General features: G+C 35.3%; 7 protein-coding genes across 14 annotated transcripts; 6 read left to right on the top strand and 1 right to left on the bottom strand.

The window, feature by feature from the left end:
- Positions 1-2,333: 2,333 nt before the first annotated feature.
- LOC127265368 (probable carboxylesterase 2) lies at positions 2,334-3,602 on the top strand. The gene has a single exon (XM_051295143.1). It carries the CDS (start codon positions 2,445-2,447, stop codon positions 3,384-3,386), a length of 942 nt encoding a protein of 313 aa, XP_051151100.1. The 5' UTR covers positions 2,334-2,444; the 3' UTR covers positions 3,387-3,602.
- A 491-nt stretch (positions 3,603-4,093) lies between these two features.
- LOC127265366 (uncharacterized) lies at positions 4,094-9,425 on the top strand. Of its 2 annotated transcripts, none has more exons than XM_051295140.1 (10): positions 4,094-4,918; positions 5,203-6,360; positions 6,483-7,610; positions 7,789-7,830; positions 8,073-8,149; positions 8,377-8,461; positions 8,546-8,629; positions 8,731-8,832; positions 8,920-9,018; positions 9,125-9,425. In XM_051295140.1, exons 1-10 carry the CDS (start codon positions 4,232-4,234, stop codon positions 9,257-9,259), a joined length of 3,597 nt encoding a protein of 1,198 aa, XP_051151097.1. In that variant the 5' UTR covers positions 4,094-4,231; the 3' UTR covers positions 9,260-9,425. The 2 variants fall into 2 exon arrangements, with proteins under 2 accessions (XP_051151097.1, XP_051151096.1); XM_051295139.1 differs by having other exon boundaries at positions 5,200-6,360.
- Positions 8,454-11,626, bottom strand: LOC127265369 (uncharacterized). Of its 4 annotated transcripts, none has more exons than XR_007841948.1 (4): positions 11,368-11,626; positions 10,852-11,219; positions 10,439-10,524; positions 8,454-9,288 (listed from the first exon to the last, which is right to left on the bottom strand). XR_007841948.1 is itself a non-coding variant. In XM_051295144.1 (3 exons), exons 1-3 carry the CDS (start codon positions 11,387-11,389, stop codon positions 10,495-10,497), a joined length of 420 nt encoding a protein of 139 aa, XP_051151101.1. In that variant the 5' UTR covers positions 11,390-11,625; the 3' UTR covers positions 10,286-10,494. The 4 variants fall into 4 exon arrangements, 2 of the variants coding, with proteins under 2 accessions (XP_051151101.1, XP_051151102.1); XR_007841949.1 differs by having other exon boundaries at positions 8,454-9,245; XM_051295144.1 differs by lacking the exon at positions 8,454-9,288 and having other exon boundaries at positions 10,286-10,524; positions 11,368-11,625.
- Positions 11,627-12,937: 1,311 nt separating this feature from the next.
- On the top strand, positions 12,938-15,412 carry LOC127265291 (origin of replication complex subunit 2). The gene is made up of 6 exons (XM_051295027.1): positions 12,938-13,132; positions 13,212-13,318; positions 13,398-13,530; positions 14,225-14,525; positions 14,618-14,845; positions 14,928-15,412. Exons 1-6 carry the CDS (start codon positions 13,004-13,006, stop codon positions 15,125-15,127), a joined length of 1,098 nt encoding a protein of 365 aa, XP_051150984.1. The 5' UTR covers positions 12,938-13,003; the 3' UTR covers positions 15,128-15,412.
- Positions 15,413-18,566: 3,154 nt separating this feature from the next.
- On the top strand, positions 18,567-21,199 carry LOC127265271 (uncharacterized). The gene is made up of 7 exons (XM_051295004.1): positions 18,567-18,997; positions 19,221-19,278; positions 19,684-19,764; positions 19,862-19,897; positions 20,014-20,253; positions 20,326-20,467; positions 20,562-21,199. The coding sequence occupies exons 1-7, from the start codon at positions 18,816-18,818 to the stop codon at positions 21,059-21,061; spliced, it is 1,239 nt and encodes a 412-aa protein (XP_051150961.1). The 5' UTR covers positions 18,567-18,815; the 3' UTR covers positions 21,062-21,199.
- Positions 21,200-21,625: 426 nt separating this feature from the next.
- LOC127265270 (probable protein phosphatase 2C 12) lies at positions 21,626-24,969 on the top strand. 4 transcript variants are annotated; one of them, XM_051295001.1, is made up of 12 exons: positions 21,626-21,732; positions 21,811-21,965; positions 22,072-22,222; positions 22,484-22,884; positions 23,084-23,255; positions 23,345-23,498; positions 23,589-23,652; positions 23,722-23,829; positions 23,904-24,029; positions 24,094-24,332; positions 24,399-24,607; positions 24,696-24,969. In XM_051295001.1, exons 4-12 carry the CDS (start codon positions 22,684-22,686, stop codon positions 24,725-24,727), a joined length of 1,305 nt encoding a protein of 434 aa, XP_051150958.1. In that variant the 5' UTR covers positions 21,626-21,732; positions 21,811-21,965; positions 22,072-22,222; positions 22,484-22,683; the 3' UTR covers positions 24,728-24,969. The 4 variants fall into 4 exon arrangements, with proteins under 4 accessions (XP_051150958.1, XP_051150957.1, XP_051150959.1 ...); XM_051295000.1 differs by having other exon boundaries at positions 22,056-22,222; XM_051295002.1 differs by having other exon boundaries at positions 21,628-21,732; positions 21,811-22,222; positions 24,405-24,607.
- An 845-nt stretch (positions 24,970-25,814) lies between these two features.
- LOC127265278 (BRI1 kinase inhibitor 1-like) lies at positions 25,815-26,967 on the top strand. The gene has a single exon (XM_051295012.1). It carries the CDS (start codon positions 25,905-25,907, stop codon positions 26,721-26,723), a length of 819 nt encoding a protein of 272 aa, XP_051150969.1. The 5' UTR covers positions 25,815-25,904; the 3' UTR covers positions 26,724-26,967.
- The last annotated feature ends 276 nt before the right edge of the window (positions 26,968-27,243 follow it).

The following is a 27,243-nucleotide window of genomic DNA, read 5'->3' as shown; positions in this document are numbered from 1 at the left end:
AGGTCCTGGACCTTCCGAATGAGTGGTGGATTTAAGCACTGCACGTGCGAGTGACTGCTTTCCAGGATGAATCTACACCGTTCATTTCTGCCGGGCCCGGATCTCCCCCAGCATCGTTGTCACTATGATTGTTTTCAATTTCTTTACTAATTACAATTATTTCTAAGGGCACCCCTTCTTTTTTCAATGATTTTCAAATCTTTGGTGGCCATGTTTCAAATATTTGTAAATACGCAAGTATCAAAATATTCGAATCGAATCGAATAAATATTCAAAATATCAAATCGTATTCGAATTGAAAATTTTGGTTTATCGAATTTTCGATTAACCGAAAATATTTGCAAATAATTCGAATTTAACCGAAATTAAAAAATAATTAAAATTCTAATTAAATCAAAATATTTGCAAATATTTCAAATATCCGATCAAAACTGAACCGAATATAATTACTTGTATAAATTTTAAAATATAATAGTAATATAAATATAACCAAACAGAAAAAAGATATAAAAAATCGAAACTAAATCAAATATCGAAAATTCAGTTCGGTTCAGCGATTCGGCTGTTCGATTCGGTTTTTTTGCCCACCCCTATTGGATTGTATTTATCTAATCATTTTTTTTTCCATTGAATTTATGCAGAAAAAATTACCGTTGATATTTTTTCATCTGATTAAAGATTTTATAGGGTGTGTTTGTTTGGGGGTTTGGATTTTGAATTAAGATTTGAATAGTAAAAATTTTGAATTTAAATAGTTTTATGATGCGATATAAATAAGTGTTGAGGTGATGTTTTGAATGTAAAATTGATTTTTAGTATAATATAAAAATAAAAAATAGGTGTTTGATTTGATGTTTTGGAGGGAAAAATAAATTAAATGAATAATGTAAATCCAATCCAATCCCCCAAACAAACACACCCTTAACCTATTATTAATGCTAGTTGCATTTAAATATAAATGAAATAATTCATATTTAGTTACACACAATTGACAACTTCTAATATGTTAATGGGAGCACATCATACGTTAGTTAATTAATATAGGTGTGACATACTATATTATTGTATTAATGATAAGAAATGTGGAATTAGGTTACACAATTATTTATTGAACACATTAAACACTTGACCTTTTTTATTGAGTGCTGACTTTTTCATTTTATAGCTATCTATTAAATCAAATCAAATAAAACATCACACCCTATAATTATTTAATTAATTAAAATAATGGAAACATTTTAGTTACCACTATATAATACTCCATCGATCCAGTTAGAAAGTATATGTATTTCTATTTTGGGACGTCTAATTACAAAGTAACTATTTTATTAAATACCCCATTTTTTTTCCACAAATATCCATGTTTTACATCACATCATTATTTTTATATCAAAAAAGTAAGGACAAAAATGTCATTTTACTAATTTTACTTACTCATTATAATTAAAATACTATTATTTATTGATTTTCGCGCCAAAAATAATTGTATTGTTTTAGCTTAGACGAGGGGGTACTTTTTATTTGTTTAACAAATTTTAATGAATATGAGCATTATATCAATTTATTTACTGTGACATCAAGTAAAAATATTTTATAAAATACATAAGTATTTAATAGTATTAAAAATAAAAAATAAGTATTTAATTTAATATATTTTCAAAAAAAAATAATAAATTGTAAAATTGGATGTAAAATTTTCAAACAAACACATTCTTACGGTACTAAAATTAATAATATTTCAATTCAAAATATTTTTGTACTATTATCGTATGTTTTATTTAAAAGTGTATTCATTTAATCATTTAGAAAAAAAACATTACATATTATTATCAAAATACATTTAAATTATAAATATATCATTATACACGTACAATTACTTCATAAATAAAATTATATGGCAAAAACATTAAATTTTTTTACATACTTTCACTAACTAATAAACTTTTATTATTATTTTACATTAATTTGTCAAAATACATGCTCGGATATGAGCCACTCCCTTTATTCCAGCTAATTTATCTAATTTACCTTAGCACAAAGTTTCATCTAATCTAATTTGTCTCATTTAATTTAAACACATAATTTTAGATATTATAAAATGTGTAAGTAATTAAAAAATGTATTAATAAAAATAATTATAAATTAATATAAAAATATTAAATAATTTAATAAAATTAAAAATAATAAATTATAAATTTTAAAATATTATTAAAATATATAATTACATATATTTTTTTTAAAAAAATAAATTATATAAAATAAATAAAAATAAAAATAATGTACAAATTAAATGGACCAATAAAATATTTGACTATCAAGTAAGTCAGAACACTATAACCAAAGCTATATAAAAACACTATTCTCGATCTTCCTCCCTCACAATAAAACAACACAACACTTCTCCACAGCACAGCAGACAGAGAAAAAAACAAACAAATCCAACAATGGCTGAGACAAACACCTCCGAGGTTATCGTCCTCCACGACATCCCTCCGTACATGAAAGTCTACTCCGACGGCCGCATCGACCGCCTCGTCGCGACGGAGACCACGGCGGCCGGCCTCGACTCTCAGACCGGCGTCTTCTCCAAAGACATCCTCATCCTGCCGGAAACCGCCGTCTCCGCCCGCCTCTACCACCCCAACCCCGACAGCCCCAAAAAGCTCCCCCTCCTTATCTACTTCCACGGCGGCGCTTTCTTGATCGCCTCCGCCGCCGAGCCCAAGTACCACGCCATGCTCAACCTTCTTGCAAAACAGGCCCAAATCATCGTCGTCTCCGTCGACTACCGCCTGGCCCCCGAAAACCCCCTCCCCGCCGCCTACGACGACTCCTGGGCCGCCCTGCAATGGGCGGCGGGGGGCGGCGCCGGCGAGCCGTGGTTGACGGAATTAGCAGACTTTGACAGAGTTTTTCTTGCAGGGGACAGCGCCGGAGCCAATATATGCCATCAAATGGCGATCAAGAATCTGAGGTTGCAAGAATTCAAGATTTCCGGGTTTGTGATGGTGCATCCATACTTTTGGGGGGAGGATCCGATCGGGGTCGAGGCCGAAAGTCCTGTGTTCAAAAGTGTGGTGGATAATTGGTGGAGATTCGTCTGCCCTTCTGATCTTGGCTGCGACGACCCGCTGATAAATCCTTTCGCCGGCGGCGAGGATTTTCCGGCGTTGGCGAGATCGTACGGATTTCTTGTCTGTGTTGCAGGGAATGATATATTGAGGGAAAGAGGGAGGCTTTATTATAAGGCTTTGATGGAAGAGAAGGGCAAAGCTGAGTACCTTGAGACTCCCGAAGAGGATCATGTTTTCCATATCTTCGATCCTTCTTGTGAAAATGCAAAGAATCTCATCAACAAATGTGCTGAATTCATCAATTCCAAGTAGGGAAAACTGAATTTCTGTCTGGAATTGAATCGAAGTTCTTCCATTCTGTGTTTATCAATTGTCCAATTCTGTACAAGAAAACAGACATTGTATATTGCATAACTGAATTCAATTCCACCCGTTCTGTGTTTTGCCTTTTCATATCTGAGAAATTTCTACGAGGGATAGTGAATTCAGAGCTCACAAATTCAGGAATCTTTTAAAGTCAACAATTATATAATAACAGTGATAAAAATTTCTTCACAGAGATTTGAACAACTACAAATCAATCAATGATGGCCGCAATAATAACGACAGCTTCCTTCACATGGCAAACCGAAAAAAATAATAATTAATTTTTTTTTAAAAACAAAAAAAACAAAAAAATGATCGAAACCACAGCATATCCATTACGAGCCTCGAAGCTCTTACCTTTTCGAATCTTCTCCCTCAAATCATGGCGAATCGCAGAATTCGCATCGATCAGCTCAGCCAAAAAAGAGAAATTGCAATTGACAGAAAAATAATAAAATTAGGGATTGCTGCGTCTTTATTTTCCGGTTTGCTCTTGGGCCTGACGGATCGGCCCAACCAAAAATGGGTTTTTAAACGGGCCTAGTCTTTCTGGCCCATATTAATTGAGTTTGTCTGGATTTGGATTTGGATTTGGATTAGGATTAAATTTTGTATTCGTATATTCGCCGCATCTTCTTTCTAAATCATGTAAAGCAGAGGCAAAATCTAATATCTTCTACGACCGTCGTTTCCGTTCCGCGCCGGATTTGCGCGCGTCTATATATCTGGCACCGTCGTGTTATGGTATCAGGAAAGGAGTTAGTAGAATTGGGGAACAATCGGAGAGAATTATGCTGCGATTGTGCGGATTATCGCGGCGGTGCATTGGCCGTTTGCCCCAACTTCAGGCGTCTTCTTTTTCTTATTCAAGGAGTTCCGATATTGCCTCCGAACCCCAAATTTATATCGAGAATTCGCGGCATGGGTCTCCTGTTCCTGCGCTTTTGCGTGAAAATCACCCTGAGGTTATACCCTTCTCTTATGCTTCCTTCTCCAAGGCCTCCGTATTTGCTGTTGTGTCTGCTGCTGCTGTCGCCGCCGCCTCCGCCTGCACTGTTTTAATATCCGATGTAGAGAAATCGGATGAGTCGATTAAGAAGGTAATTAATAAGATGACGCAGACAGGCGCTGCAGCCTCTGTTTTATGCAAGTCTTTGAGGTCGTTGTTGTCTTCCGCAAACGATGAGGTTAGAGCCGGTTTCGAACTTCGGGTGGCAGGGCTGTTAGCGGACATTGTCGCGTCCAGCGATATCCGGAGAGCGGCGATCGTTACTGCCGGTGGTGGTGCGGTGGTTGATTGGTTGTTGGAATCTGTAGCTGTCGCGAAGGATAGGACTGGAGCCCAGTCTGAATCGGCTAGGGCATTGGCGTACTTAATTGCTGATCCGAATTTGTGCGAGGCTGTTTTGGGTCGGCCTCAAGCTGTTCCAAATCTGTTGAAGTTTATAGTCTCTACTAAACCTCGCCGGTCGAAAAAGGTAAGCCTTTTTATGCTGTAGATGTTGGAATATATGGGTATTATCCAACAATAGATTATGCTTTACGTATTGGTGATCATGTGGTATGAGAGTTTTAAATTGTTGTACTATATAATTTTCAAAAACAGTTTTGGAAATTAATTTTTCAGGAATTTTCTGTTTCCATCTTTTGTTTGGGATAAAAACATTCGATGTCAAAGCAGTTAACAGAACTGCTTAGAATTAATTTTAATGGAGAACTATATTAACTTTGATGTTACTGTGATGTGTTTCTGTGGCAGCAGCAATCAAGACATAGTTCATTTGATTTTTCTGATAAAGGCAAGAGCATGCTTGTCACTGCAATTATGGATGTTGTCACTTCCAATTGTAACAATGTTGAGAAATTATCTTCTAAGCCTCTGTTGCCAAAAATTGCTGAAGTTGGAGATATTGCAGCAGCTATAGAAGTAATTGAAGAAGGCGGGATGTTCTTGGGCGAGCAGCATGGGGATGGAATTGATGATGATGATGATATTGGTGGAACAGGAATAAAGGGGATTGGGATCAAAGTTCTAGGAGGCACCTCAGTAATAGGGCTTTCAAGAACTAGCATGTTTGCTGAAGCGGATCATTCTGATTCCTATAACTCAAATGCCGTGAAGCCTCAAAAGAGCTTATTACTCAACAATGAGAATCAAAGATCCACAGCCCAAATGAAATTTTCTTCTGCTGTAGTTCCTGGTCTTTGGGATGACTTGCATTGTGAACATGTGGCAGTTCCATTCGCTGCTTGGGCATTAGCTAATTGGGCACTGGCTTCTGACGTCAATAGGGCTCATATTAATGAATTAGATTGGGATGGGCATGCAGTTATGAAAACACTGATGGCACCTGAGAGGTCAGTAAAATGGCATGGCAGTTGGTTGGTTCAGTTGCTTCTAGAGGACCATAATCTGCCTTTGAATGGTTCTGTTCCAGATTGGGGCTCTAGTCTTCTTTCTACTATATCTCAAGCTAGCAAAGATCAGGACATAGCATTAGCTCAAGTTGCTTTGTCGGCATTATTGAGTTCACTAGAAAGAAGCGGTGAAGCCAGGGAAGTAGCAGCCCATAAGGGTCTTCATTTGATGAGACAAGCTGCTAAACAAACTGTCAAGGAGAAAACTGTTCAAGAATCATTGGCAAAAGCTTTAGAACTAATCAGTTCCAAGGGACTGCATATGTCACTTGAGGAGAGTCAAAAGTGGTCTGCAATTTTACTTTCATGGGTATTCGGAAAAACTTCTGACACGATTCATTCAGCTGCTATAAATATTCTTTCTTATGTCCTTGATGATTATGGGCCATCTTCTATTCCCATTTCTCAAGCATGGTTAACTTTGATAATATTGGATAGCCTCGCACATAGAAAGAAGGCTTTGACAGAAGAAAGTGCCAAGGTCGCCGATGATAAGGTTAAGGTGAGTATAAGAAAATAAAAAATTACACGGCTGCAAATAGTTTGTTCTGATAATGAACTGATGTAAGTTAATTCTTTTCACCTATGCTATCCTCTAATTTCATGAAAATTGTTTTCTGGCAGACAAAGATCGATCTTTCTAATGCCACTTCTGCAAGTCAAGCTGCAACACAGTTGGCAAAATCTGTTGTTATTTTAGCTCAGCCGCAACTGGGACGGGCCATTCAAGGTGCCGAGGCATCTTCATTAGGAGATCTCCTCTCTCTTGAACCCTTTGCTGTATCATTAAAGAACCTTAAGAGGGAAAAGACACAGAAGATTACTGCTGCAGATGCTGTATCTGCCACTCTAAAAGGAATCAAGGCACTTACTGAAATATGTACTGATGATCCTCTTTGTCAAGAAAAGATAGCAGACTTTGGACTACTTTACCTTCTCAAACGGTTCTTGATGGAAGATGATTACGAGCAGCTAGCTGTGCTTGAAGCATGCGATTCGTCACAAGCTCCTGAGGCACAAGGCAAGGTTGCATCGTCCCCTTCTACAGTTGATGGTTATGAAATTTCAAAACAGATCCCCGACACTGCTCACATTCGAAGGCACGTAGCACGTCTGCTTTCTATTCTTTCTGTACTTCCAAAAGTCAAGAAGGCAATTGTAAAAGATAGTTCCTTGTGCAAATGGCTTGAGGAATGTGCTCGAGGGGAAATTCCTGGTTGCAGAGGTGGTAAAATTCAGAGTTATGCCAGAGCAACATTATTAAATGCATTTTGCGCTGATATGGTCGAGAGTAATGCAGAAGGAACTGGTAGTATTGATACCAATTCTATGCAAAAACAACAATATTGCCCACGCTATACTGACATGATATTTTTAATTAATCCTGAATTACCTCATTGGAAGTGTACAAGTCAGAAACTGTCAAACACTGTTGAAAATGTGAAAACTGATGGAGATTCTAATGATATGGAGAATAGGCAAGTTTTGAGAACTTTTGAGGATGAGTACTCAGCTACCTCTACTTCTGGATCAGAAAATTTGCCCGATATTCCTCCATTGGATGTTGTTTTTGTACATGGTCTTCGTGGAGGTGCCTTCAAAACTTGGCGGGTATCCGAGGATAAATCATCAACAAAGTCTGGCCTTGTTGAAAAGATTGATGAAGAAGCTGGGAAACAAGGAACATTTTGGCCTGGAGAATGGCTCGGTGCAGACTTTCCTAATGCCCGCATATTCAGTCTCAAATACAAGGTTTGCTGGACTCAACAATTTCTGTAGCAATATTGATTGATTGATTTATTTTTATTCTTTCCTTATTATATTTCTTCAACTTCATTTTCATATCTTGTGGAAAGTTTTGAATTAAGAAGCTGTAAGACATGGTTGGATTTTTGGTATCAAACTAACTGCCCACTGTTGCAAATTGTAGACTAACCTTACACAGTGGTCTGGAGCCAGTCTTCCTCTACAGGTTAGTGTATGCTTAAACGATTAATAATGTCAAAAATATATTTCTTGATCTTGATTGATATCTGAAGCCTTGCATTGCCTTCCTGTTATGTTGGCCTTTCTATTGACATTCCTGTCCATTACAAAAGTAGGATGTTAGTGGAATTAAACATTCATGTGGTTTATGATTATTCTGTTGTGCTGTGTCATTAATTCATTACACTATTTTTGTTTTATGGATTCCTTTTTGCTTTGCTTTTACAGGAGGTTAGCTCAATGCTGTTAGACAAACTCATTGCTGCAGGCATTGGGGATCGACCAGTCGTATTTGTAACACACAGGCAAGATCACATTTTTCATTATGCAAATTTTAATCTTTTGAACATGTTATTTGTAGAGAAAATCCTGTTAATTTCAAAATACGACCTAATAATTATTCCAGTGTCGGAACCTTTTCAAGGAAACCATGATGATTATGATAATTTTTGGTTTATATACATACATTAGCTTTGTGTACTGAAGTTTCTGGTTGAATTGTATAAGATTCGAATGATCACTTCTTGTGCAGCATGGGAGGCCTGGTTGTCAAGCAAATGTTGCACCAAGCTAATGCGACAAAAAGGGATAAATTTGTCAATAACACCGTTGGAATTGTAAGCTGTCTTCTTTACAGGAATTTATCCTCGCCATAATTTTTATTTTTAATGCGTAGGCATGACTGGTAGTTTGTATTACAGGTTTTTTATAGTTGTCCCCATTTCGGTAGCAAGCTTGCTGATATGCCCTGGAAAATGGGTCTTGTGTTGCGCCCTGCTCCCTCTGTTAGTTTTCGACACTCATATATATATATATATCCTCAAGTATTTTCTCATTACATCTAACTAAACTTCATACTCATGATAATTGGACATTTCTTGGCCAGATAGGAGAATTGAGGAGCGGGTCACCAAGGCTAGTCGAGCTCAATGATTTCTTGCGCCACCGTTTCAAGAAAAAGTCAGTCGATGTCCTCAGTTTCTGCGAGGTAATCACTGTTCTTCCTCAGTTTCTTCAATGTCCTCTGTTTCATATTATCCATAGTAGTCTAAATTGTATTGATTCTTGGCTGCAGATGAAGGTCACTCCAATTGTTGAAGGCTATGGAGGCTGGGCTTTTCGAATGGAGATTGTTCCCATGGAGTCGGCATATCCCGGATTTGGTGTGCTCGTCGTAAGTATTAAAACTAGCTAAATCCCATGATCATTTATCTCTTTGCAAGCTTGTTAAGCTGAATCCTAAGTTGCCCCCTTTTTCGAAATGGTGATTTCATAAACAGGCTTTAGATTCCACGGATCATGTAAATTCTTGCAAGCCATTGAGCAAGGCTGATCCCTCTTACAGAGAAACTCTAGAGTTCCTGGAAAGGCTCAAGTCACAATACACCATTGAAGAAGAGCCTGTACAGAAGTAGATAGCCATGATTCTCAGCAGCTCTCGAAACTGTAAAAAGAAAGCAGAGCTCTGGTGGACACACGATGACTAGAAATTGAATATACATTGTACAGATTCTGTTGTTTTTTTTTTTTTGTAATGTGCATATTTAAGTGTTTATTAATTTTATTCTTTATTCATAATCATAGTGGATGCGTTTGTTCCAAGGATTTTTATAAATTTTTGTTATTTATCAATTTTATTTTTTTAAATATTAGATTAAAGATTTACTCCCACGGTCCCAAACACAATATTTAGGTCGAGAGTATTAAATATGATAATTGAGAAATAATTATTTGTTTTTTTATTTGAGATAAAGTGAAGTGTATATTAATATGTATATAAATATTATAAATTATTTTTAAATTTGAAAATGGTGTTTGAAACGGAGGGAGTAGAATTATAAACAAAATCTTTCAAAAAAATGTACTTATAAATACTTGAATTAAAATTGATACATTTTAATTATATTATGATTATTATTGATTTTTTTTTTTCATTTTACCTGTATGAACTATTTTAAATTAAAAAAAATATTAAAATATATAAAAAAAATAAAAAAATTAGAAAACAAAATTGATGAGTTTTTTATATTATAATTTTGATTATATTGGAACTAAAATTAATTTTTTCCATAATTTTAACAATGGATTGAAATATCTTTTTTCGTTTATCTAAAATTAATAGCATTAAGAGAAAAAAAATTTGATTTTTTTTAGCATTACTTTTTATAGCATCGCAAGTCCACAATCACTATTTTCAAATGCTCTTAGGTAAATTTGACAGATTCTAATAGTTTGTATACTAGACTCAGAAGACACATAATTTTTAAATTTATTCAAAACATTAAACCTCATACTCACTTTAATAAATAATACTAATATTTTATTGGATAATAAATGTGTGTAAAATTTTTTAATATTTTTATCGTTTTAACTTATATGTATAAATTAATTGTATATATTAATATTTTTTTTGTAAATTATGAAATAAATCAACAAAATGGTAAAAAGAAAGCATGTAATGAGGAACAATAAACAGGTAGCACTGGAAGATTCAATTGTTAGAATATAATTGAAGAAAGCCTCTATTTTTGTGTCATTGCAACTCCAACATCTTACAAAGAAGATGCACATTATAAAAAATATGGAGTTCTTACATGTTAAGAAGAACCTGCGAGTCTGCTGCGAAATTCCAGAAATTCACCACTGAAATTCACTGTGGCTTTTCCTCTGCTTTCCGTGGCTACACGAAAACACAGAAGATGATATCATAAAAACTTCACATATGATCGAAGAACCCAAACCACATTAATGCCATAGCTATAGTAAAATGGAGATTCACATTAGTTTCATAAGCAAAGCTCGATGGAAATCAATAAGAGGATTCCTGATCCTGAGGAGTCGAAATATGGAATGTTCTTGAAGTAATCTCGCCACACAAAAGGCACACAACATGTTCGACGAATTGCCCCCAAAACAACTCAAATAACATAATCATGGCAGAGGACAAAGTAGAATTCGATCAATCACATCACAATACCAAAAACTAAAAAATTATGGAAGGCATTACCTTGATTCCAGTAAATGGCTGCCGCAGTTCTTCTTCGGGGATATCGACGGGCCACTTCTCACCAGCTTCGCGGAACATTTGCTCAGTCTCTAGACTCTGACCTTTCTGAAGAATTAATTGGCGGATATGCTGCGCCGCAGTGGAGGTCGCGTCGAAACTCTCCTCGACCCCATTGACGAACGTGACGGTGATCTTGGGCGGGAAATCGTCGGTGCGGCGCTTGACTTGAATCTGGCAGCTAGGGTTTGATTCCTTGGCCTTGCGCGCATTGCACTGCGCCAGAAACTCCATACACGACGCTAATCGCGGGTCCAGTGCGTTGAATTCGATCCTCACCTTCGACAGGAACTTCAACATTCTTACCGTTTCTGCAATCGCGAGATTTTCACCAAAAAAAATAAAAAAAACATTTCTAGGCAATTCATCGAACAGGTATCAAGCACATTGAATTGTTCAAATTTTCCCCAAAAACTTTTAATCAATGAATCAAATATAAACGAAGCTTCCAGAAATTACCATCGAAAAAAAACCTAAACATTCAAACCAGAAAGTCTCGACACGAATACATTCCAGTTCATTCAATCGGAAATCTAACGTGAAGCTCTCACCGGCAAAGACGACGACGGGGGCGGGCGGGCGGGCGTCGCACGGATTTCGACGAAGACAACTAAGAATGGAAGACGAAAATGGCGGCGGCGGCGAACAAAGAGAATTGACAGAGAAACCGGATCGGAAGTTGCGGTAGGGATGAGAAATGTTGGACAATCAAACAATCTTTGATATTTTTAATAATATAAAATAAGACATGTAACATTTTCTTTTATATTTATCCTAAATCCATTTCAATATTTGTAAATTTAAAAATAATTAATAATATTTATATGCATATATTAATATATAAAAACATATTTAATATTTAATCACATCCCTCAAATAAAAATATAAATAATTATTTTTTTATTTAATCATATCACTTAATATTCAAATTATCTCCAATTACCATACTTAATACTCTCCATCTAAATTCTCCACCTAAATTCCAGTGTCAAACACAAATGAGGCACGTTGTTTAAGACAAAGGGAGTACTATTTATCAAAAAAAAAAAAAAATCTTTATATTTGATAAGAATATAAATTTTTTATAAATAATAAAATTTTAGACAAAATCTTTCAAAGAATATATCTTATAAATTTTTATATTTGAATTAAAATTGATAAGTTTTAATTATATTATAATTACTATTGATTTTGTCCATTTTAGCTATATCAACTATTTTAAATTTAAAATAATTTTTTTAAAAAAATATATAACAAAAAAATAAATTTTAAACTAAAAAAGAAATGTACATGACAGTATAATTGTACATGGCCGTGTAACAATATGACCATATATAATTATACACTGAAATATACATGGTCATATAACAACATGACCGTGTATAATTGTACAAGACCGTGTACTTTTCAAGTCTAACATCTCATTCGTCGTGTCCACGTCAGCAATTTCCGTTAATTTTTTTAACAGTGACACCAAAATTGATTGAAATTGTTTATAATAAGACAAAAATTGACTGAAATTGTTTATATTGAGACTAATTTTTTTTTATATTGAGACCAAAATTGATAAATTTTAATTATATTGAGACGAAAATTAATTTTTTCCCTTAAAATTATGATGTATAAATAAACATTTGGTATAATATTTTAAATAATTTTTTTATAAAATATATAAAAAAAAATTAGCTAATGTAATTTTTTTTTTTAAAAAATAAAAATTATTAAACCCTAAATAAACAACAAAAGAAGCCTAACCAAACAATTTTCAAAACACTGCTAAACCCTAAAACAAAAAAATCAAAATCAAAATCTTACTGAAAACCGGCAGGTTTCATCGATTCGAAACCGATAAACCACCGGTCTGGACCGACGTTCGAAACCGAGGGGGCGTGTCTCGGCCGGCCACAGCGAATCGGGGGAAGGTCGTCTCTAACGTGCGCGGAGAGCGAGCCTCGGTAACTCTGCTAAAATGCGCGGGTATATATAGCGTATACATATACCAAGTAGAACAGCAAAAAAGAAAAACGCGGGAAAATTAGTAGGGCACAGCATCGGCGAAAATTACTTCGGAGTCGGAGAGGAGGAAAAGCTCGGGATGGAGTCTAACGATGTCGAAGAGGAGGAGTTCGGCTTCTCAAGGAACTACTTTTTGGCAAAAGAATTGCGAGGCACAGGCAAAAAATCTGCCCGCAAACTTTCGGAGATCAACGTCGTTGACGAACAGGTAGTTTGCTTGCTATTTTATTATGCAGTTTTTCATTAGATTCCCGGAAAAGAATCTAATCTTTACAAGTTGCTAATAGGAGCTGAGAGAGGCATATGCAAATGTTGAGCCAAAGCACGAGAGAGAAATTAAAGAACTGATGAACGGTTATAAGAAATCCTACTCCGAGTGGGCTTTTATGCTGAGGTAATTCTCTTTGAAATTATTTTCGGAAGCTATTTTTCTGGCATATTATTGATTTCGGTGATTATTGGTTATGTAAAAGGTGTGGCTTTGGGCTATTGATGTATGGTTTTGGGTCAAAGAAGGCATTGATTGAAGACTTTGCTTCGGCGACATTGGCTGATTATTCTGTTGCAGTGATTAATGGGTATCTTCAATCAATCAACCTTAAACAGGTATAAACCTTGTTTGGATATAACTCATCACTTTTCTATCGTTCTTCAATGGATGTTGTGACCTTATATTCTGGATTGCTGGAAATAATTGCAATTTTGATGCTATGTATTCCTTTGAAAGTGTGTTGCACATTTGATGGTTTTGTTTAGCTTTGCATTTTTTGGATCTGTTTCAAAGGATTGTAAAGATTTTAGTATATCATGTTCTCATTTACAAGTTGCTATTGTTAGAAAAAGTTGTATGATAACAGCTGTGGTAGCAAATAACTTAATGAAGTAATGGCGGCCATTCCATTTGAAGCAAATGTAACAATTTATGGAATTGTGGTAATAATTTTGCCCTCAAACACATGATAGATGTTTGGATAATAAAGCTAGTGTATGGGATGTTTATAATTTAGCAAGTATAATGAACATATGAAGATATGGCTCCTAACTCTAGGTTTAATTGATGGAACTGATACAAAGTTACGTTCGAAAGATCCAGTGGTTTCTGAAATCTCAAGTGTCTCATAGTTTTCATTTCGTCGCTATGTTGAAATGGTTAAGTTGTTTTAATGTTATGACTTTTATCCATTTCTTTGTTTAAATATCCATCCTTAGCGAATATTCTCATGCATCGAATTGTTAAGAGAGACAGTTTGCTTTGGACTATTATCATTCTATATACAAATCACGGTTGTGGAATTACAAGGTTGCAGTTGCATTAGCTGAGCTTCTATGGGATCAGCTGAAATTGAACCGGAAAAGCACTTCAGGAAATATTCCCAGAAACCAGCAACCTTTTCATACCCAATCCATGGGAGATCTTATCTCATTTCTTGATGGTCCTCATTTGGAAGATGATGATGATGAATGCTTTATATGTGTTCTAGTACACAATATCGATGGGCCAGGTTTGCGTGATTCTGAAACTCAACAACATCTTGCCAGACTGGCAGCTTGTTCACACATACGCATCGTAGCTTCCATTGATCATGTGAATGCACTTCTTTGTGAGTAGCTTCTTATTTATTGTGGTAGTTTTGTGATTGTAAACTATGGTCCTTTTTTCTCTTACTTTTTTTAAGACGATTTCTTGTGGCAGTATGGGACAAGAAGATGGTTCACACTCAGTTCAATTGGTATTGGTACCATGTCCCAACCTATGTACCCTACAAGGTCGAAGGAATGTTCTACCCGCTGATTCTTACACACAGTAGCAGCACTCAAACCGTAAAGACATCTTCGATAGTCTTACAAAGCTTGACACCTAATGCTCAAAATGTTTTCAAAGTTCTTGCAGATCATCAGCTCGCGAATCCTGAGGAGGAAGGCAAGTGCCACAATAATTTTCTCTAAATTATGCGTATCTGTGCTGTAACTAACATTCCATCTATAAGTCTTGCTTCTTTCAGGGATGCCATTTAACAACTTGTACACAACCTGCCGGGAGCGCTTCCTCGTGAGCAGCCAGATCACTCTAAATGCCCATCTCACGGAATTTAAAGACCATGAGTTGGTCAAGACTCGAAGAAACTCAGATGGCGAAGATTGCTTGTACATTCCCCTCGCAAGCGACGCACTCGAGAAACTTGTGCAAGAGATCAATCAGTGAGAGAGAAGGCTGTACACCTTTACTCGATGATGGTAAATTTATGTAACAGTTCTATACTCCATTGCTAAGACATTTTTGCTTGCTAAACTACCACTTTTTGAATCTTGAATTCTAAAACAACATAGGATCCTTTATAAACAATTAAAGACAAGAATTTGTTGATGAAAAGTACTTTCCGGGAATGCCCATATCACATGCTATTGATTTTTATATTCTTTATTTTAAAAAAAAAAATAGAAACAAAATATTATATTCTTGAATATTAAGGTAGCCTCTACTGGTCTCATTTATTCAGATGATAGAAATTCTAGAAATTATGGAACTGGCCCCCAATATATATGTATATATATATATATACACATGTATTTCATTTTGATGTATTATTGGGAGAGAGTGGCATTAGCTTAGCTTAATATGAGAATTTGATTTATTTATGATAACGATCACGTGATGGTGAGATATCCTCTGCGCGTATGGCCATATCCGTGCCGTTCCTTTCTATCTTTAAATTATACTCTCTGTTCCGAACGAAAGTAGTGTTTTAAATTTGTGTACTCCGTCGGTCTTAGAATTATAGTCTTTGTTTATTATATTTATCCGTCCTAAAATAACAGTATCTGTCCAAAAAATCTTTTATCCGTATATTTTATCTACTATCAATATAATATCAATATTCCTTAAATGTCGTGTCAAATACAACTCTCACTGTAGTTCTGGACGGAGGGAGTAATAGATTAAAAAAACAATATTTTTTCTATCCCATTGAAAAATTGTCAATTTTTATTTTCGTGTCTTAAAACAAAATTATTGTACTAATTTAGTAATTGTACATAATGTAATAAATATTCTTTCAATTTAATATAATATTAATACGTACAAAAAGTAAATCTGTCACATTTTCAGTCGGACGGAGGAAGTAGTATTTATTGGTTAATATATAAAAAATTTTGATATTTTAAATAAAAATTTGAGGGTGTATACTTTCTCATATTAAAAAATAAGAAAAAAAAGTATATATTATTATTAGAATTAAATATATATATATATATTACCCATTAAAAAAAAAGGAAAATATACGAAATTTTCGTATTGCAAGCAGCCACGTTACATATTTAATATATTTGCCACGTCAAATGGTCGTGATTATCCAGACCAAAAATTAAAATAATCGAACAAAAGAAATATTGGTATTCTAAACTGTAGTAGCCGTGACAAAAGTTTCCAATAAAAATTTTGGCTTTTTAAAATTTTTGTTAATATGCATAAATATTATTTTTCTTAAAAAATATTATACTAAATACTTTTTTCATAAATATTTTTAATTATTATTATTTCAAAAAGAAATTTTTGTATCTAAAACGGACCTTTCAAACCTGATTCCCTTTTTATTGAATAATACCAATCACATGCTTACCTAATCGCCTAATCCTTATTGGCCAATTCCTTTATATATATAGAGTTTGTTTGCCATAAAATAAAAAAAATCAAATTCAACCACTAAATAAACAAACTTATATATTTTCTTCATTTCATAAGATTTTTCATATATATATATATATATATTTTTAATTTATTTTATAATAGTTGATATATATATTCTTTAAATAAATTACTCCATCCGTCTCACATACAGTGTCTATACTGTAGGCACGGTATTTTAGAAATGGTATAATTAGTAGATAATTAAAAATGTATTAATAAAAATAATTATTCGATAATATAAATAATTATAAATTAAGATTAAGATAACTAATTAGTTTAATTAAAATTTTAAAAAAATAAAATTAAAAAGTTTAAAATAAGATTAAAGTGTAATTATTTTCCAAAAAATGAAAGTAACATGATATGTGGGACGGACATACGTGGATATGGTATGTGAGACGGATGGAGTATTTAATATTAAATATATTTAATAAATAAATAAATTTAATTTAATTTGTAATATTTTACAAGCTAATTCAATTTATTTTTTTCTTAAATATAATTTTAATATCTTATATGTAGATTCATTCAAAATTCATTTATTTATATCACTTTTTCGATAAACAAATAATTTTATGTATATTTAATTATTTTTATTTTTTTATAAATTAGTTTATATTAATTACAAATAAATTAAAATAATTTTTAATTAATTAGATTATATAAAATTTTATGTTTTACAATATTCATATTATAAATAGCTGTATTTAAAAATATTTAAATACATTCTAAATTTCTTTAATAATATATATTAAATTTTATTAAAAATACCAAACTTCACTACTTACATAAATATAATATTTTTATTCTTTTTATTTATATTTGTTCCACCTAATTTGGTTTTTTTTTATTATATATATATATACAAAAGAAAATAATTGTATACAATCACGTTTTAATTTTTATAATTTATAATTATTTTAATTTTAATTAAATTATTTAATAATCTTAATATTAATATTTCTATTAATATAATTTTTAATTAATTATTAATTATATCTTTATATTTACAATAATAAGTATCGTATTATTAATTTACTAAATTATATTTCCTTAAATATCGTATCACTAATCAAACTAATAACTATTATGAAATGAAAATAGTATATATTATGATCATATTATTTTATTATTTAATAGTATAAGTTTGATATTGCTTTTTATATAATTTTAAAAAATATTTGTATTTTTGAATTTATGATTTTACTGTCCACACGTTCACCCTAAAATCTTTATGTCATTTCTTAATTTTTATTTTTAGTTTAAATTGTGGTTTAAATGGTACTTTCAACCATCAAAATAATTACTCTATTCATTTCATATAAAATGTTTATATTTTTATTTTTGTCCGTCTTATATAATTTATTTTTTTTAAAAATATAATTATACAATTTAATTTTATTTTAATTTTTATAACTATAATTATTTTATACTTATACAATAATTATTTTTACAAATATATATATTTTTTATTTTTTTGATTGTGGACTAAACTTAGACTCACTCAATCCATTTTTTACTGTGTGATAGTTACATGTTTTTCTAGATAATTACTCCATTAGTCTCTTAATTATGCATATGTTTGTTTTTTCACAAAGTTTTAAGAATATTAGTAATATATTAGAGTGTTGTATAAATAAAGTAAAAAAAAAAAAAAAAAAAAAGACTAAAATAATTTTATCTGTATCGTGTGATAAGTAATAACATTTATGTAATATATACACATAAAAAAAATTGTAAAGAAGGAAATAATATTTTTTTTAGCATGAGTTAATAAATTTGTCATTTATTTTATATGTAAAAATGAAAAAAAAAAAAGAAAAACAGATAAAAAGGTAAAAAAAAAATTATGTATAAAATATTATAATAATAATTATTATTGTTACGAATATGAAATTAGGACAGTAATTTATAACGGAATACGAAGCTACTATAACTGTATGAGTTGCTTCCTCAATAAACAAAGCAAAGCCTCTGGCCGTCCCCCACCACAGAGCTTCACTGTTGCGTGAATAAAATAAGAACACATTAGCCACCACCACCAGCTGAAGCACAGATCGCTTCTCGGAAATTACTCTGAAATCCATCGGAGCCCTTTCGAGATTTAGAGAAATCAATAAGGTTTCTGCTGAGTCCCCAGTGTTGAGAGCGATACCCGACTCCACATTGACGGAGGTCTTTGAATTAGGTTTTTTGAAATTCGAATATGTGGGGATTTGGGGGAAGGTACTATTGGGGAAAGAAACAGAGGGAGAGGGAGAAGGTGGAAGGAATAGTGGTGGTTTTCGCATGGATGTCCAGTCAGGACAAGCACTTGAAGAATTATGTTGATCTATACTCCTCGCTTGGATGGAATTCCCTCGTTTGCCACTCCCAATTTCTCAATTTGTAAGTCCAAGTTGTTCTTCCTCTTAGGTTGGTTATTGCTGCAAGAGATTTGTTTTGGTTGGGTGATTGATTTGTATATATGCGATTGATACTTTGATTGATTTCTTCAATCGTTATGAAGATGGATTCTTCATCTGCTTCGTAAATCACTTTTTTTTTTTTTTTTTGTTTTAACCTAAAATCTAATGTATTTATAATATTAACTGTTGCTTTTAATCTGCAGGTTCTTTCCAGATAAAGCTTCGTCATTGGCACTAGAGATTGTTAATGAGCTTGTTCAAGTTAGTACCTGTTAAATTTGATGTGTTCTTTCACAAATTAGCTCATCTTTGATCTGATTGATTGGTATTCTTGAAAAACTTATTCATCCAATAGTTGTTGACCTACATAGTACAGATGATTTCTGCTTGTCTCTTCATTGTTGATATGTTCTTTGCAAGATTAAGAGATTTGTTATGCTTATCTTCATTATCATGGCTGCCGAGTTTTGTATGATATGAGTTTTGATTTTTTTTTCCTTTCTTTTGCCTAATTGAAGAAATAATTAGAAAATATAACGGCAAGTACAAAAATGAGTAATAACCCCCGTAGAGGCTATACGATTGAATTCAACATTTTGTTCGATTGGGTTTGATTGTGTCACAGCTCTATCAAATCTGATTTAGGCTTATCGTTGGATTGTTCAGGAGCTAAAGCTCAGGTTGTGCCCTGTCGTGTTTGCGTCGTTTTCCGGGGGCCCTATAGCTTGCATGTACAAGGTTCTTCAGGTACGCCGCATTTTTGTCGATGTAAAAGTGGAGTTTGTGAAATTTTGGGTGCAGAAACACAAATTGGCTAAAGAATTTTCTTTCTGTTTGCGCTCAGATTATCGAGGGAAACTTTGAAGAGAAAATCAATACGGTAACAAACAAATGTCCTCTCTTTGTTCTATTAAAGATTTCATATCCTAATTCGATAGCAAGAAATCGTTAAATAACAAATTTAGCTTAATAGTCTGCGGCCTACTTTCCGTCCAGGACGACTGTCGGCTCGTCAGAGACTGTGTTGCCGGCCACATTTTCGATTCCACTCCCGTCGATTATGTGAGCGACATAGGTACTCGCTTTGTTCTTCACCCAACTGTCACCGGAATGTCACAGCCTCCACGCCTCGCATCGTGGATTGCGCACCGTCTAGCGTCTAGCCTCGACGCGCTCTTTCTTACCAGGTTTGAATCACAGCGAGCTGATTATTGGCAAACACTCTATTCGACGGTTGTAAGTATCGCTCAAATTAAATCATCTTGCCTGTTTATCCTTCGATATGGATTCATTTATTTATTTTGTCAGCATTTGGGGGCTCCGTATCTCATACTTTGCTCCGAGGACGATGATCTTGCTCCATTTCATGTTATCAACAATTTTGCCGCAAGGCTTAAAGACCTCGGAGCCGAGGTGAAGTTTGTCGCATGGAAAACCTCATCGCACGTAGGTATGGCTTCAAACTTTTTTTAATAATATTGTTTCAATTCCGCGATTTTGGCTGGTGTATTTGTGTACCTTATCCCCGAGCATTTTTCACGCAGCTCATTTTCGAAATCATCCCGAAGACTACACGTCTGCCGTCACTGAGCTGCTTAGGAAAGCTTCCAATGTTTACTCTCAAAGAATTCGCCAACTCGAAGGGGAGAAGATGGGCGTGGAAGGTAGTACACGCGACGACGAGATTTCCGATCCATTCGGTAGCCTGAAGAAAGCAGTGGCGAAATCAGATCAAAGTTTCCAAAGAATCGCCCTAGATTTGAATGACCACTTTCTTGTCCCGAGCTCTGTGGATTATCATGAAGACAGGGCTGTCGGATCGATACAAGACGAACACAGAGAGCGATATATCCCTATCTCCAGCCCGCCTAAAATCAATGCCCACGGCGTGCTCGGTCAGTTCCTGTTTGAAGCTTGTGTCCCGAAGAACGTCGAAGACTGGGATTTGAGCTTGTCGCACTCTTTAAGAAGAGGGCCATTTGCTTCGAATCGAAGGAATTCTCATTTCAATCCTATAAAGTGCATCCTACGATCGCGGTTGTGACAGGTTCTGCCTCCGATGCTTCTAACTCTGCCCGAAATCCATGTTCGAAAACGCTTACATTACATGTAGATTAAATAGATTACAGACAACCCTATTTGTAAACCTAATGTGTTTATGAGGGATGAGTTTGTTTTTCCATGGCAGCTGCATTGATGATTTCCAGAGATATTTTTCTTTTTCGAACACTGTTATTTTTGAACTAGTTTTTAACAATGTAGGAAAAGCCCAGTAATCTTTAAGGCAAAGACATGTATTGTGTGTTCTATAAGTTGAATCTTGGCAATGTTTCTTGATCTAGAAAATGTCGAGTTAATCAAGGTTTCTTTTTTTATGTCCCAAACAAGAAGTCAAACTGTACCCATGTGGAAACTTGGACACGAAACTAACTTATTGACTTGTGCAAATAATTCAATTCATATTTCCAGGGTATGTTTGGCTGTGATTCGGTGTAATTTGATGATTTAATGATAATTTTTTCAGTACAAAACAAACACCATGTTACCTAAAAAATTTACATTAATAATAAATTATTAGTAAAGACTTTCCCAATATTTATCCGTTCTTTTGGCTAGTAAATGGATGATCTCAGACGATGGACGGTGGAGATGGAAGGAGAGAAATCAGGGTTTGTAAGAGAAATCTGATCATTAATGGCGAGCTTTAGCTGAATGGTAAGTCCTTGCAGTTACGTGATAGAATCCATTTTTTCTTAAAATTCCCGTAAAAGATTTAATCTTTTGATGGAACAGGAAATTGGGCAACCTTTTCAAACCCCTCGATTTCCAGCTTTCCTTATTTACAACGAACAGAGGAAATGCAATGGCGGACGAAAATGTGGTTGTGGGCTGCACATGAGAAAAAACTGAGTCACTCACACAAGAACAACTCCAACAACCATCACACGGTTCCGATTTCTTTCTTTCTTTTCTTGCTTTCGTGTAATTATTAATGAGAGAGATGATATATATATATATATAATATTGTGATTCAATAGTTCTTCCCAAAAATAGCTGAAGAAAAGGAAAGAGGCGGACAGCTTCTCCAATTACGCCCCCCATAAGCGTTTCTCTCCCCCATTTTTCTCTCTGTCCGTTTGATTTCCGAAACCGAGACCAGCCTGGATCGATCGATCGATCTCCGGTTCCCGATTACTGGAAAAAGGTATCTCTCTCTCTATCTGCGTTTCTGATTGATCCCGAGTTTGAGAAAACCTACATTGTGGTGAAATTGGATTTACTTTTCCGTTTACAATTTCGTGAGGATCGTAAAAAGTACTGATCGCTTCCTTTCCATTGCTACGATGCCTTTGGATCATTGAATCAATTAATTCTTCGTATTTGCTCATGGTGGGTTGCAGATTTGTGTTCTGTTTTGTTTAATGTAACTTTTTTCTTGTTTTTTTTCTCTGGTTTTTTTGTGTAGGATGATTTGGTTGGATTTGTGTTGGCTGAATTGATAGCTCAAGAGATAGATAGGTAGAAAGATTAAATGATTAGTTTTGCAGAAGGCTTTGGATTTCAAAAATCTTTGGAAGAAGAAAACACAGAAACGAAGGGAATTCAGAATAGAGGTAGAAGTTAGGGTTTGATTTGGGATTGAAAGAAGCAAAAGTGTTGAATGAAATGTTGCCTAAAAGTGGAGACCATCACACGGTCCCATTATCAGTGTTGTTGAAGAGAGAATCGGCGAATGAGAAAGTCGAAAGGCCGGAAATAGTGCATGGCCAAGCGAGCCAGAGCAAGAAAGGCGAGGATTTTACATTCGTTAAGACTGAATGCAAAAGGGTGTTAGGCGACGGCGTCACAAACTACTCTGCATTCGCGGTATGCCAATGCAATTGAATCTGATCTAAGACACAAGCATTTTCCTTGTTTTGAGTTTCCAGCATCAATTAGAAGTTCAATCAGAAGTTATTGATTGCTTGCTTGCTAATCTAGTCGTCGATGGCCTGTTTTTTTTATTGTGTTGAGTTAGTTACTTGCGTTTGATTGTTGTTGATCGGTGCTGAATTCTTCTTTTCAGTTGTTTGACGGTCACAATGGATCTGCGGCAGCTATATATTCGAAGGAGAATCTCTTGACCAATATCTTGACTGCTATTCCTGCAGATCTCAACAACGACGAATGGCTGTCTGCTCTGCCCCGGGCTTTCGTTGCAGGCTTTGTCAAAACAGATAAAGATTTTCAAGAAATAGGTATAGAGGAAGCTAATTCTGTATTCGTTTTTCGTTCCTACTTTTCCTTTCTAGATGTTTATTCGTCGTGCATTTGGTTATGTTTTCAGCGCAAACTTCGGGAACAACGGCGACGTTTGTAATAATCGAGGGATGGGTTTTAACTGTTGCTTCTGTTGGCGATTCCCGTTGTGTGCTCGAATCTGCTGAAGGTGATATATATTACTTGTCGGCGGATCATCGACTAGAATGCAGCGAAGAAGAGTACGTCCTGTCCTGTCGTGTCCTATTCGGATTCTTTTAATTGACAATGCTTTCGACGATAACATTTGTATTTGTTTAATTACTGATCAGGCGGGAACGAATAACTTCGAGTGGTGGTGAGGTTGGCCGTCTTAATACTGGCGGCGGGACGGAGGTACGTTTCGCGCGTGAATTATTGTTAAAAACACGATCTTTATTTACCGAATGGAATTTCGCGCTGTAGATTGGTCCTTTACGATGCTGGCCGGGAGGGCTGTGTCTTTCTCGATCTATTGGTGATATGGATGTCGGAGAGTTTATAGTTTCGGTGCCTTACGTAAAGCAAGTGAAGGTTCGTTTCCTGCCGGAAAAGTCGACACTTTTTGTTTCTTTATCACGTAATTATTCTCGTCTATCGACGCGCAGTTATCTTCAACTGGTGGGAGGCTTATTATATCGAGCGACGGTGTTTGGGACGCTTTACCTCCAGAAACGGCATTCGAGTGCTGTCGAGGGATGCCGCCCGACGCTGCAGCGTCGCAGATCGTCAAGGTAACGAATACGCAGTTGTTTATCGATTTTAAGCGTCGACCGACCCCGTTTTCGATTCTTGCAGGAAGCTGTACAGGTGAAGGGCCTTAGAGACGACACGACGTGTATCGTCGTGGACATACAACCTCCGGAAAAACCCGAGCCCCCTAAACTACATCCGAAGAAGCAAGGGAAACGGGTCTTCAAGGCGATGTTTCGTAGGAAAACGTCGGAATCGTCATCTCATCACAACAAAGACGAGTATGCCGAGCCAGATGTCGTCGAGGAACTCTTCGAGGAAGGATCCGCTTCCCTCTCCGAAAGGTTTCGATTTTCTTAATGCTTGCGTCGGAAATTTCGATTTTCGATTTTTAAATTTTGATCGGGTAGCTGCAGGTTGGACTCGAAGTACCCGGTGTGCAACATGTTCAAGCTGTTCATGTGCGCCGTCTGCCAAGTCGAGATTAAACCGGGAGAAGGCGTGTCGATACACACGGGCTCGACCAATTCGAGAAAAATACGATCTTGGGACGGTCCTTTCCTCTGCACGATGTGCCAAGAGAAGAAGGAAGCCATGGAAGGGAAAAGACCGTCGGGAGGTACGAACAATCCGACGATCAAATTCTTTTTTCTAAAAATCTTGTAATCGAATTCACCGATTATTCGTTCTGTTCTTCGTTTCGCCAGCTCGTCGATACAGTAGCAGCGGAAGTGAATAGTCCAGCGATTCTCATCCATCGAATGCGATGATCATTCCGAGACGGCGCGACGATCAACAACCCGCCTCCTCGGAAAATTTTCTAACCTTCGCCGTGTGTAAATGTACTGTTGTGTCCTTACTATACAGTTTGTGTAGAAGACATATTTGCTCTTACATCGTCATATAAACACAACACATTGATTTTCCTTGGACAGATCTATATCTGTGTAGAGAATTGTTGTCGGGATTCTTTCCTTGTTATTTTCTGTACTGTAAGATTGTTTTGCTCAGAGGAAGGATCAGTGCCATAACTAATAGCAAAAAATGGTCTTTGCCAATTCAAATTTCTTCATAAAATAGAGTGTAAGAAGTGGACACATATTCAAAGCAAGCAGAACAGATACACAAAACTAGAGAGGGGAGAAAGATTCTTGTTGAAATCGATGGTGGTTTGGACATGACTTCTCAGCCCTGTTATGTAACCTCGAATCAGAATCAGAATCAGTTGTAAGCAAAAAGACGGATTTGTCCTCCTATCATTTTTATAAATCCCAAAATTAATCCATATTAAAAAAATTGAATTCATTTTTTAGATTCAAGCTGGATATTTCGCGTTTGTAAAAGGCCAGGTTGATTCAAACTTGAAGCAAAAAAAAAAAAAAATTCAAGTCATGTTCTGGTTGAGTTTCGAGGTGACTTGATAATCAGAAATATAAAAATCAGGTCGAATTTCGTGTTCTGGATTGACGTGAAATTATTTATTATTATTATTTTAATTTATAATATTTATATTATTTTAAATATAAAATTAAAAAATAAATTAAAAATGAATTTTTTAAGTTAATTTAATTTTTTTTAAATTTTCGGGTCTGTTTCGTGTCGAATTTATTTGAGTTTCAAATGACAAAATTAAATCAAATCATTCTGAATCCGACCTGAAAAAATTTATGTCGTGTTCGAATTTAAAATTTCGAATCAAATTTTGAGTTAGGATTGATAATTTTGGTGTTACCTCTATGGCTCAATTCGATACGAACGTAAAAACACAAATTGACACGCGAATATAATAGTATTTATATATATATGATTATTCGCCTTTGGAAAGACAGTTAGGAGCCAAAGACTCGAAAAAAGGAACCCTTCATTTATTATCCTTATCCTTTTGTTTCTGTTAAAGGCATAAACCTCAATACCTCATGGACACATTGTTACAAGAGATGGAGAATGCCGAAGGGAGGAGATCATCATCTGATGTACAACACATGAGGCAGAAGGTACAACTCAGTCCGCCGCCGCCGGCTGCATCGGCGGCCACCTCCCCATCACATGAATTCTCCTTCTCCGTCTCCTTTCCTCCTAAAAACACATTTTCGTCTTTCGCCATCAACGACTTATCTCCGGCCGACGATATTTTCCTCCACGGACACTTGCTTCCCCTCCATGATGTCCTCCCGGTCTCGAATCATCGCCCGACCATGGAAGACGACGACAACCTAAAATACTTGTCAGAATCCAATCAAAATGGAATCATGGAGCGAAAGAAATCGAGATTCTTGTCTCTCATCGGATGGAGGAGATCGAAAGATCGGGATAGGGATGATGATCGAGAAGATGATGATCATTGGGGGAAGAAGCAGAGGAGGAGATCGAAATTCGACATGAGTAGTGTAGTGAAGAGTTACATGAGATTGATGAAGCCTATTATCCAGCTCATCGTAAACGGCCGGCGAAGTGGCGGCGACCGGAGGCGGCAGCGGCGGCAGCCTCGATCGTTTTCCGGCAACTTGCCGATGAAAAGCAAGAAATGGGAGTTGCAGGGCGAGTACTCGGCCCCGGCTTCGATGATGCCTTCCCGGACTAATAGCGGCCTTTTGCTCGGGAGCGGCATTACGCCGACGACCCGCGGCGGCGATAGCACCATTGAAGAACTTCAGGCAGCCATTCAAGCTGCCATTGCTCATTGCAAGAATACCTTGGCCACCGCTGAAGATGAAGATCAAATCAAACTTCCATAACTATATGTATGTATGTATGTATGAATAAACTAGTTAAGGTTTGTGCAATCTATTGTAACGCATAAGAATTAACGATCGAATAACAAACATAAATATAAAGAAAGACATATATTTATATGATTCACCAACAACTTATTGGCTACGTTCACGGACAGAAATATAAAACAGATTTAAAGAAGACAACTAAGTTACCGATTACATATTTCATATAGAGTGTGTTTGTTTGCGGGTTTGGAGTTCGATTTAGAATTTGAATAGTGTATAATGTGATATTTTGAATATAAATTTTTAGTATAATATAAAAAAATAAAAAATAAATGTTTGATTTAATGTTTTTTTTTAAAAAAATAAATTAATGAATAGTGAAAATATGGGGAGTCTCCCAAACAAACACACCCTAAGTCTATTCAAATAAAGAATACATCAGACGGGCTCAATCAAATACGTATTTAAAAACCGATACTGCATGCCGTCGGGCCAGGGGCCACTCCGAGCCCCCGGACCCCAACCCAAAGACCTC

This window comes from Andrographis paniculata, unplaced genomic scaffold (assembly GCF_009805555.1).
Source record: "Andrographis paniculata isolate CXL003 unplaced genomic scaffold, ASM980555v1 Contig72END, whole genome shotgun sequence".
NCBI lineage: Eukaryota > Viridiplantae > Streptophyta > Magnoliopsida > Lamiales > Acanthaceae > Andrographis > Andrographis paniculata.
Note: the sequence above shows the minus strand (reverse complement) of the source record. Positions and strands in the feature narration are given on the sequence as shown.

Coding starts and splice junctions, on each gene's coding strand:
- LOC127265368 (XM_051295143.1), top strand. CDS start 2,445: ATGGCTGAGACAAACACCTCCGAGGTTATCGTCCTCCACGACATCCCT.
- LOC127265366 (XM_051295139.1), top strand. CDS start 4,232: ATGCTGCGATTGTGCGGATTATCGCGGCGGTGCATTGGCCGTTTGCCC. Junction 6,361..6,482: donor TCGCCGATGATAAGGTTAAG/GTGAGTATAAGA, acceptor GTTTTCTGGCAG/ACAAAGATCGATCTTTCTAA. Junction 8,150..8,376: donor GTCGTATTTGTAACACACAG/GCAAGATCACAT, acceptor CTTCTTGTGCAG/CATGGGAGGCCTGGTTGTCA.
- LOC127265369 (XM_051295144.1), bottom strand. CDS start 11,389: ATGTTTAGGTTTTTTTTCGATG. Junction 11,220..11,367: donor GTTTAGGTTTTTTTTCGATG/GTAATTTCTGGA, acceptor TCGCGATTGCAG/AAACGGTAAGAATGTTGAAG. Junction 10,525..10,851: donor AGCCATTTACTGGAATCAAG/GTAATGCCTTCC, acceptor GTTTTCGTGTAG/CCACGGAAAGCAGAGGAAAA.
- LOC127265291 (XM_051295027.1), top strand. CDS start 13,004: ATGGAGTCTAACGATGTCGAAGAGGAGGAGTTCGGCTTCTCAAGGAAC. Junction 13,319..13,397: donor GAGTGGGCTTTTATGCTGAG/GTAATTCTCTTT, acceptor GTTATGTAAAAG/GTGTGGCTTTGGGCTATTGA. Junction 14,526..14,617: donor TCATGTGAATGCACTTCTTT/GTGAGTAGCTTC, acceptor TTCTTGTGGCAG/TATGGGACAAGAAGATGGTT.
- LOC127265271 (XM_051295004.1), top strand. CDS start 18,816: ATGTGGGGATTTGGGGGAAGGTACTATTGGGGAAAGAAACAGAGGGAG. Junction 20,254..20,325: donor AAACACTCTATTCGACGGTT/GTAAGTATCGCT, acceptor TTATTTTGTCAG/CATTTGGGGGCTCCGTATCT. Junction 20,468..20,561: donor GAAAACCTCATCGCACGTAG/GTATGGCTTCAA, acceptor TTTTTCACGCAG/CTCATTTTCGAAATCATCCC.
- LOC127265270 (XM_051295001.1), top strand. CDS start 22,684: ATGTTGCCTAAAAGTGGAGACCATCACACGGTCCCATTATCAGTGTTG. Junction 24,030..24,093: donor CAGCGTCGCAGATCGTCAAG/GTAACGAATACG, acceptor CGATTCTTGCAG/GAAGCTGTACAGGTGAAGGG. Junction 24,608..24,695: donor AGGGAAAAGACCGTCGGGAG/GTACGAACAATC, acceptor TCGTTTCGCCAG/CTCGTCGATACAGTAGCAGC.
- LOC127265278 (XM_051295012.1), top strand. CDS start 25,905: ATGGACACATTGTTACAAGAGATGGAGAATGCCGAAGGGAGGAGATCA.